The following is a 10,337-nucleotide window of genomic DNA, read 5'->3' as shown; positions in this document are numbered from 1 at the left end:
ATTTTGGCATCATAGAGGTAAAAATAATAAATACTTGTATTTTTTATGTCTTCTTTTCTTTATATATATATATATATATATAGATATAATTTTGTTTCATAATTATGTATTTATATTATATGTTAATATGTTATGATGATTAATGATTGATGATTGATGATTGATGAAGATGAACATAATTTATTCACTTTATTGATTTGTTTTCTTGATGAATATCTTCTATTGGTATGAATATGAACCTTTAATATTTATTTAACATATGAGTAATAGGATTCAACTAGGATTTGAGCCAAATAGATTGGTTTTATAAAAAAATTACACAGGAACGCTTTAGTCGATAAGGCGACGCTTTATGCCCGCCTTATCGCTAAGGCACTCTGAAAGACCCTCAAACGCCTCCGTCGCCTTAAAAACTATGGGGGAAGGGAATCATAAAATAGAAGGTTCCTTAAAAGGAAACCTTAATTTAATCTCCTAATACAATATTTACTAAGAACTGAAATTATAAACTAGCTGAAATTAGAAACTAATTACTAATGACGTGACTCAACTAATAACTTGACTCCTAAGAAAACAAAGACTACCAATTTAAATTGAACCCAACTAAAAAGGAAACAAACTAGTAATCCCGTAGGCAACCTTAAAGCCCCTCTTTTAGCCCCATAAAAGTGACCTATTACACTCAAAAGCATGAGATCAAGCCCAACATGTATGGAACCCAACCTTAGACTTATTCCTAATAAAATAAGCCTAGTTTGGTGAAGAATCTACATCACAAGGAGTCATTTATTGAAAACAGTTCGGTTGATCTATCAGTCTTTCTCTTTTTTTTTTTTTTTTTTGGGGGGGGGTGTGGGGTGGGGGGGGTCATGGGGGGGCATTGTCTTTCTACCTTCCAACTCTGATAGTCCCACTTCAAAAAGCCAAAAGATACACCTAGCCTTTGCAGATAACTTCTGGACAACACCTGAACATGTTGAAACTAAACTTTTAAATATCAGACACATTAACACTGGATTTGATGAAGCATCCAACCAACCAACTTCTAAGGCCTATATCCTTGTCCATCTTTTGTAACTTCACATAAAACTCTAGTTAGTAGATGATTTCATCCAACTCCTTGCAGAAGCCAACCAACCCCAAAATGCAACTCCAAGCTCCACTCATCTGGCTTACTCAAAGCCACTATTTTACCAAATCTATCACCCCACTGCAGCTACAACCCTTCTCCCAACATGTAGCATCACCATATCCTCTAGTATTCCCTGTAGGTGGTGCTTTTGTTACCCCCTCCTTTTCGGGGGATATGGAGCATCTTGTGAATATGTAAAAGATATTCCATCATGGTGATAAGAAGTGCATTCAAATTTTGAAGGTTTTTTCAAGGCCCAGGTGCCAATAAAATTGCATCATCTTATGTACAAAATATACACGTTCCAAACTCGAGCATAAAAAAAATTAAAAAAAATAAAAAATAAAAAAACACAAAACACAAAACACAAAACAAAAGGGAAAAAAATGCCACACAGTAAGAACAATTTGAAACAGAAGAAGATAAAAGGAATGGTTACTCACTTGGACCAACAATTGGCAGGAGATGGTTCAAACGGAAGGCCGGTTCCAAATTTGCTTGGGCTACCATATGTCATTTCATTTCGAGAAATATCATCATGAGGGTTATGTGGAGGGATATGATTTTCTCCATCAACTGACAATGACTGGCAGACAGCTTTTGGCAACCATACACCATTATTGTTCAATCCAGGACCTAGAGGATTAAACATCCCACCATTCTGGCAACTACCAAGATGAACTTTCCGTGGTGAGAAACTGCCAGGAAGGACATTATCATCCGTTGCAAACGGTGACATCATAGCCTTGTGGGATGAAGGAAGCATAGCCTCTTCCTGGTTTGACTTGTTCTGGCCCAAGGGTAAAACCCAGCTTGCTGACCCACTTACCAAACCAAGTCCATCCTGTACAAGTGGAGGTGTGCCCCACATCTGCCATGTCCCCTGTTCATTTATATTATTTGATACATCTGTAGGTGAAGTATGCAGATCATGTGCCTTTGGAGTATATGGGAACTGGTTAGAGGTGTTTTGCCTTTCTTCAGCAACCCGTACACGTGACATAGGCGACTCAATTGGAGATGGCCTGTTAATTTCGGCTGAAACAGAAGCATTCTGCAAAGACCAAGGCCTTTCAAATCCAGTATCCGCAACAAAACCACTCCCCAGGTCCAATGGGAAAATGTCAAGGGACTCTGAAACAGGCCCAAGCAAGGAAACCGGATCAGGGACATAACATGGGTCTTCAAAAAGCTCTGGCTCTTGTGGAACATACTCATGTGCAGGTTCTCCAACAAGAGGAAAATTGGGCTCAGTTGCCGAAGAAACAAAACCACTACTTATTGAACAACTTGGATATGGGGAAAGATTATAAGGCAATGATACTCCAAATTGGATTGGGTTATCCAAAGGATGTAGTGGCGGAGCTTGACCAGGTAAATATGAACTTCGAACATCTGCTTGGGGCTTATGGTTTGGTCTGCTTATTGTATTCACATTGGATGGTGGTGGAACTGCTGACGAGTGAGTAAATAATTGCTGCCATGATTTTTTTGGGGCTGCCCATGGCTGTGGCTCTGAAACCACCTGGGAAACAACAATCAATTAGAGACAGTATTGAAATTAGAGAACAGATATGGTGGGAAAAAATCTAACATCTTCAATGAACCCCAGTCCAAGACAAATAAATGTTGTTGACAAACCAACCAACCTGGACTCATATAACTATGGCCCGCCACCTATAATCTCAACCTCTAAATATAATATAGGAGATGAAATAGGTAGAAACATTGATGCTGAACTTCAGTGGGGAAAATAGAGTAACTATGTCTCTTCTTTATAAAATTCAAGTAAATGTTTTTAACAATCAAAAGATGGCGTCCCTACAACTTAACAGTTCAGATGGACCAGTCCTCAAGAGATGATGCACACGGGGTTCAATATATGTTTTCTTTGTTAAGAGTTCAACCAGTGTGATCATTCCACACTATTTTCTTGTAGCCTACAGAGATATAAATGGCCAAAACATAAAATCAGGTATGTGGGAAATGACTTACCGGACGTTGGAAACTGACATCAGTGACCTTATCATCTCCATTCAAATTTATTTTCCCAGCTGGATGTTCATTCAAGTGTACCTCTCTTCGATTACCGGTGGCTTGAACATGATCCATAGAACCATTAGAGTTGTTTTTTGGAACAACAGTAACGGCAGCATGGCCTCCCTTCCCAAAGAAACTGGATCCATTAAAGCCTTTAGAAGAAGAAAGAAATGAACCCTTCTCACGATCCAGGTATCTACTACCACCACCGCCCTTACTAAAATTGTTTGTATTGGTAACCCTTACACCATGTGCGGTTTCCAAGCTCTGAGTCCTGAAGCTTTCAGAAGTATTTTTTTGAGCTTCTCGTCTTTCAACTTCAGTCCTCTTGTCAAATTCTCGCTTTTTTTCACTTTCCTTCCCAACCCTCTTTTCCAACTCCTCTCCATCAGAATTGCTCTTACTAGACCCTTTGTCTTTTTCTTTCCTTCTCTCCTGACTCTTCTTTTCAGATTCTCTTTTACCATCCTTTTCCCTGTCAGGAGTTGACCCTTTGCTACGCTCTTTTTCTGCCTCCATCTTCTCGTCTCTCTGTCTCCTACGTTCCTCCACTAACCTCGCAACCTCTTCCCTCTGTTTCCTTTCTTCCTCCTCTAAAAGCTCCTTCTCTAACTTAGCCTGTTTCTTCTCTTCGGCTCTCCTGCGAGCCTTATCTCCCCTGCTCTCGTGAAAATTTCCCCCGTTTTCACCATTCTTAGGCAGCATCCCTTTGTGCTCTCCATCCAGTGAAGCGTTCCCCCTTGCAGTGCTGATCCTAAAAATCCTTCTCCAAAGCCACCTTATAATAAAAAAGGAGGAGGTCAACAGCTTGCAAGTGATCATAAGAACACCAGAATAAGATTTCTCCGCCAGACATCGGTCATCACCACCAAAAAATCCACCTCCCTTCTCCCAATAATTCACATTCCCTGAGAAAGACCCACCAACCCAGTTGCCATTCTCTAACCAATCTGGACCACAACTCCAACCATTTTCTGACCAAACCTTTCCATTCCACATCCTCCCACTCTTGCCAACTAAATCTCCTATGAGACCAGACCTAGTAAGCCCCAGCCCTGGCAAGTCAAGAACCGGCCTTTTTGAGGCGTGACCACAGTAAGAACACATAAACTTTCCCCCACCAGGATTCTGATCCCGGTAAGGATTCAAGCAGTTCCGGCATCTTCTGATGGCTGTCTTCCGAAGCTTCTGCATCTCTATGGCTTCAAACCTCTTCCTCTCTCTAAGTCTGGCGCTCCTGCGCACCCGCCAAGCTGATAGCTGAGGCATCAAAATCTCATACCAGAAGAGGGTAACCAAAAGAACCAAAACACAAGCCAGCCGGGGAGAGGTGACCTCAAATCTAAAACCCGGCGGCAACAACTGCGACAACGCCCATAGACCTATAAGTGGAAGCACTAACCACGGAAGCATGGTGGCAACCCGCCGAGACCACTTCTGTACGACGCACAGTATACACATTATCCTCTAACCCACACCTATATTTCCCAAAATGATAAGAATCAACGGACCCCAAGAATAAAAAAAACTGTTCTTTCAAATGGAAGCAATCCACCAAAGTTCTCTGTCAAAACAAAACCCAAAAGCCCTAACCTTCGTTCTTCACCAGACCCTATCCAGATATCATCACATTACCATCCGATACATAAAAAGGGCGAAATAATCACCGCAGACAAATATACCCAACTGCACAAATGCATAGATTATACGAAAAACCCTGATACCCCAAACCCCCAACTGATAAACCGATCATAAAAAGCTTACAAGCAGTTCGATTCGTTGTCGTCGGAGCTGAAACCACGATAGATAATCTACCGAATAAATACAGAAAGGGTACAGAAGAGATATTCCAGACTTACGAAATAGGCATCCATAAGGGTACATAAACAAACCTTAATTTCTGGGTTTGGTGTCTTTGCTCCAACCGATTGTTCCCTCTTTCGTTGTTTACCTGCGACGAAATTTAATGATACTCGAAGATGAGAGAGAGAGAGAGAGAAGGTGAGAAGGAGAGTGGTTGAAGGTGGATGTAAGGAACCTATAAAAATGGAATATCCTCTCGATCAAAGTAAAATGTGGTCGTAAGCTTTTGTTACCTCATTTCTTCTTTGCGTGGTTAAGTGGTTAATGCCTTAATGGTTTACATAGAAGGTAAATGTAATCTCAGAACGACTTCGTCTCTGAAGATAAAAGAGAAACCGATCGAGGATGGAAACCAAATTTAAAAAAACGTGATCAACACTTCTATACGTCACGATACTAGTAAATTCTTGTGCAAGTCGTGCAATGAAAAACCTTGACTGGTTGACTTTTTTATCATCTTTAACCAAAATCGAACCGGGCGCATCCCAACCTGGACTTTTGCATGGATAGAGAGAGACTAGAGAGAGAAAAACCAAATGACCTGACTCATGACCAACGAGGGCCAAAAATTTCCATTACCAAAAAAAATGACCTAATCTTATTTGGGGCAAAACATACCTTACTATTTTATTGACTAATAAGGCGAATATTCATGCATACCATTTTGGTCTTAAATAACAATTTTTTTGGGAGTATGTCTTAAATTACAATTTTTTTGGTAGAATTCTTATATTACAATACTTAAGGTCAATATGGGAACAAGGATATGCTTCTTCTTCTTTATGTACAAGAGTGTCACCCTGTTAGGGTGGTTAGGCCTAATTGGTTTCCATCAATTTTAATGTTTTATTTTATTTCAGTCCAATTAGGTTAGCTGATTAGGGAATAATTAAATTAAATTTATTTAAACAAATTGATTAGGTCATAAATAATTTGTTATTGATTAATTCTAATATTCGGTTGATACCAATCGAATGACTATTAAGCCACTATCTCACATAGGGAACACCTGATTATTAATAATTGGTGTTCAAACTCAACACTTTTAGTGATAGATTAAGTTAATCTTAGGTTTCATCCAGCCGGTTCAGGCCGAGTCTATAATGTGAGGGATCAATATATTGTGACTGTGGGATGGAGTCTTTTATACTAAATCAATGGGTGCATGAAAGAAGACGCCACAAGATTAAGAATCTACATGTCATGGAGGTGAAAGAATGTCATAAAACATAAATATGCTAATATTCAATTATATTTTCTTTACTTTGAATATTGCATCCAATAAGACCACATAGGCCTTTATTTTTTTTTTTTTAGGTGGATGTGTCAATTAATTAAACTCGATAAAACCACAAACAAATCCAGTTTATGATCCTTATAATGATATAATTTGTCCCTTAAACGTGGCGTAGAGCACATTGTGTGTGTTTTACATATTCAAATTAACCCTTGTTCTATGTAGTCTGAATTCCTTTTAAGGTTTGTGTACATGTAGCCACTTCACACTTTCACAGAGATTATTACTTGGATGATATGCATATCACGTCAAACCACGAGAAAAATAATTGCATATCAGTTTCTAGATCCCAATTCATTTCTCTATCAAAAACCTTTCAATGAAGCAAATGCTCTCTCTCTCTCTCTCTCAAAAGATAAAATAAATTCACTTCATTGGTTAAGAAAAGAAACGAGAGAAATATTGATAGAAATCATAGAAAATGAAAATTTTCTGAAATAAATATAAAGGAAAGTATTTTCACAACGTCCAAGTTGAAATTCTTTCTATTTTCTTCCTGACAATCACATTCTCTCCTCTGTTGTTTACTAATTATACCAATTGTGTGCACCGCTCACTGGTATAATAACCTTCTAACTTCAGAGTCATGAGAAACCCTTTCCTTAAAAAGGAAAAGTTCTTCCACGACGTCAAGATTGAAAAATTCTCTCAGAACCTGTTTCCTTCCTGACAACCCCTAACATTCTCTCCTTTGCCTTTTATTAATTATACCAATCGTGCACCACCCATTGGTACAACCTTATTCTAACTTTGGAATCATAGGAATTAGGAACCCTTTCCTTAAATAAGGAAAAAAGAGAAAAAAAAGAAACTTTTTTTTCATTTTGGTAGGAGTGGAATGGCATTAAATCCTAAATCAAAATCTAAACTAGCAATCGTGTAACATGCTTCACCTCTCACCTCCTTCAAATTTGGAAATATTCTTCATTTACGAAGCAAAAAAAAAAAAGGATGATAGAGGTACATAAAATCGGATATCTTCGAAGAGACGCATAAACTCTTGTCTAGTGTGTTTCGATTTATGCTTCTAGCCATTTCATGCTTTTAAATTCATCAATTTATCTTTTAAAGGTCCTCTAAATTATCCTTACAAACCGTCGCATTATCCATTTTTCATTACATAAAATTATGAAATTCTTCTATCCTTTTTCTAATGGATACTACATTATTACTAGTAATTCTAATATCATGAAAATTATAGACCAAATTCACATAAATACATCTAATTAAAAGAATCTTTATAAATGACATGAGTCCAAATTATAGAATGTTGTAAAATAAATAAATCTCATCATATGAAAACCTTAATTAAGGGGGCTTTTTTTTTTGGGGGGGGGGGTTGGCGGTGGGGGATTGGGTGGTTGGGTTGATATCCTTGTATCACATATTCACATATCATATTATAATAAGAAAGAATGTGATTGTTATATGAAATGCAAAATTGTTTGTTTAATACCTATAAAGGAAATTGGGTATTTGTATAATCATATGACTCATATAGTTTATCTGGCACCAAATTTCATCATTTCCTAATAAATTGTGAGGCTTCACAAAGTAAAGCATTGAAAATTCATTAATAACAAAAATAAGGAAAAAGTCTTGACAGATGACGGGCCATGTGATTTGGCTGCCTAAAAAAATTGACTTATAACCAATTAAAAGGTTATGCTGACTCTCTGTTGGTAAAGATACATTAACCATTGAAGTGGTTTAAGTCAAGCCATCCATCCAATTAAGGCCAGCAACCGTGATTATAATGGTCCCAACATATTAAAAAAAAAAATAGAGACAAATTTTTCTGTTTGAGAGCGTCCACATGGGGTGCATAATGACCACTATGCCCTTTTAAGAGGCACACGCCTCAGTACCTAGATGCAAAGATTACTCTTAGATAAAAAATACCCTCCCTAAAAATATTAAGCAAATTAATGGGAAATGTCCTCATAGTGGTCCAATCTTGGAAAGCTTGCCTTGGTGAACCATCTAGTTCTACCATGTGGTAAGATGATGTGACAATAGTTGAATAGATAAGGCAACATTTAGATTGATGTGTCAAATTTCATATTCAAGTATAATACACCCTCTCAACATGACTTATCTTGATTGTGTTGCCAAGATAAGAGATATAACTCTTTTTATTATTGGATAGAGAAAGAATGGTATGGATTAGTCATGTGCTAAATTTCATACTCAAATTCAATAAAATATACCCTCTATGTATCTCTTTGCCCACGTTTAATTACGACAATATATTTCCATCTAACAATTTTTAAAGCTCCTCAGGGGAGTTGCATCTTGTGGTCAGTTGCCAATGTGTTTCAAATTGACCACTAATGTATATTATTCCCAAGATCCTAGATTTTCAAAGTCTTAATTTACCACTTCATTTAGGGTGAAACTTTAACATGAAAGTAATTAATGGACATTGGGGCCTTTCTATCCACAAAATTTAAAGCTCATCTAATTGCCACATGGATAATATTTGAGCTTCATTCATGGTCCAATTTATTATACTGTTGAGAAAAGATTTTGAACCACAGGCAAAGTATGCTAGCATTCCTATGTCTATCTCTCATTTTTTCACACGAAATGATCTCTTTGCACATGAAATGATCTCGCTATCCTCCAATGTACGATGCAGTTTTATTATACCTCATTATTGTACTATCCAATGCTACACATAGCCCTTGCCCTCTAAATATATTTCATTTTAATATTATGGATATTTAAATTTTCCTTAGTACACAAATTGTAGTATAGCTTATCCTCTCCAATCTTTTTTTCTTTAAATTCTCCAAAGCTAACTAAATTGAATTTAGTGTCACAAAGGTTTTCGGTAAGGCTGTTTAGTTCTCATCACCGACCGTGTACATGGGGAACCCAAGTGCATCGAATACGCCATTTTTTAAAGGTTTTTTGTTTTCCAAACTACCCTTAAAACGATATTTATTAACACCCCCAATTGGAGACAAAACACATGGCATTAAGGGGGGGGGCAAAAACTTCCAACAACAATGTGGTCCATCATACAAAATGCAGACCATATCATACGCCATCCGGTAATATTTATTTAATATCATTATCATTGAATAGGTCATTGCTTCAAACAGATCAATATGAGCCATAAGATGTTTACATCGTATGAAAAGAAGGAAAACTGGGAAAGACTCCCTTATTTTCTACCCAAATACTTAATTTTCAAACCCCTAATCGGTAGCCCATTTGAATTCTAAACCCAAATGGCTGAAATAATACTTTCAGGCTTAACCAAGCTTCACTTGTTTTGAAAAACCCAGATTTGTTTTTGGTTTGAATGGTTTGTTATGGTCTTTTCCGGCTTCTAAAATACAAAACCAGTACCAATCTAATAAGGGTTCAGTCCGATCGACTTAGATTGGTTCAACCGGTTCAATCTCATTTTCGACACCCACTACTTTGCCGCCATTAGGAATGAAACTTTGGGCCATTGTGCCTTTACTTATTCTAATCCTACTTTCTTTTTTTTTTGGTAGAAAATTCTAATCCTACTTTCAAGGTTAGGATTTTTGCTCATATCCCCATCATCATCTTAGTAGTATACTTTATGAACAATTTTCTTCCATTCATGGTTTATGCTTGTACAATGACTTGACTTAGAATGGACATATCTTAAGACCTTTCATTATTCTAAGCAGTCATGAATCATGATTTCAACGATCCGGTCTTTAAAATCAGGATCAAGTTTTTCTTTAGCCAGAGTCAAATTATCAAACACAAATGTGAAGAAGATAATTATTTACATTTCAAACTGATACTTTAAAAGTATCTGAAAACCCTGTTTTTCCAAAATAAAAATGTACTTTTCAACCATCAAGGGGTTCGGATGGTGTCGAAGGGCATTGTTTTATGGTGAGATAGTAATCGACTTTGTACAATTGCATCCGGGGGGGGGGGGGGGGGGTTGAGTAATAATTGCTTTAGGAGGATAGTTGAAATTTAAGCTTTCTACGTTACTCCCTCTCCCCC

At 37.3% G+C, this 10,337-nt stretch overlaps 1 protein-coding gene across 1 annotated transcript in view; it reads right to left on the bottom strand.

Moving 5' to 3' along the window:
- LOC122082329 overlaps positions 1 to 5,275 on the bottom strand; it is a 39,187-nt gene extending 33,912 nt beyond the window's left edge. Inside the window, exons 1-2 of the mRNA XM_042649817.1 lie at positions 3,128 to 5,275; positions 1,576 to 2,657 (exon numbers count right to left, since the gene is read on the bottom strand). Of these exons, the coding sequence (XP_042505751.1) occupies positions 1,576 to 2,657; positions 3,128 to 4,633 (2,588 nt within the window). The 5' untranslated portion in view covers positions 4,634 to 5,275. The remainder of the gene's footprint in view (positions 1 to 1,575; positions 2,658 to 3,127) is intronic.
- Positions 5,276 to 10,337: the final 5,062 nt, after the last annotated feature.

Source organism: Macadamia integrifolia, chromosome 6 (genome assembly GCF_013358625.1).
Source record: "Macadamia integrifolia cultivar HAES 741 chromosome 6, SCU_Mint_v3, whole genome shotgun sequence".
Classification (NCBI taxonomy): domain Eukaryota; kingdom Viridiplantae; phylum Streptophyta; class Magnoliopsida; order Proteales; family Proteaceae; genus Macadamia; species Macadamia integrifolia.
This window is presented reverse-complemented; position numbering and strand designations above follow the sequence as displayed.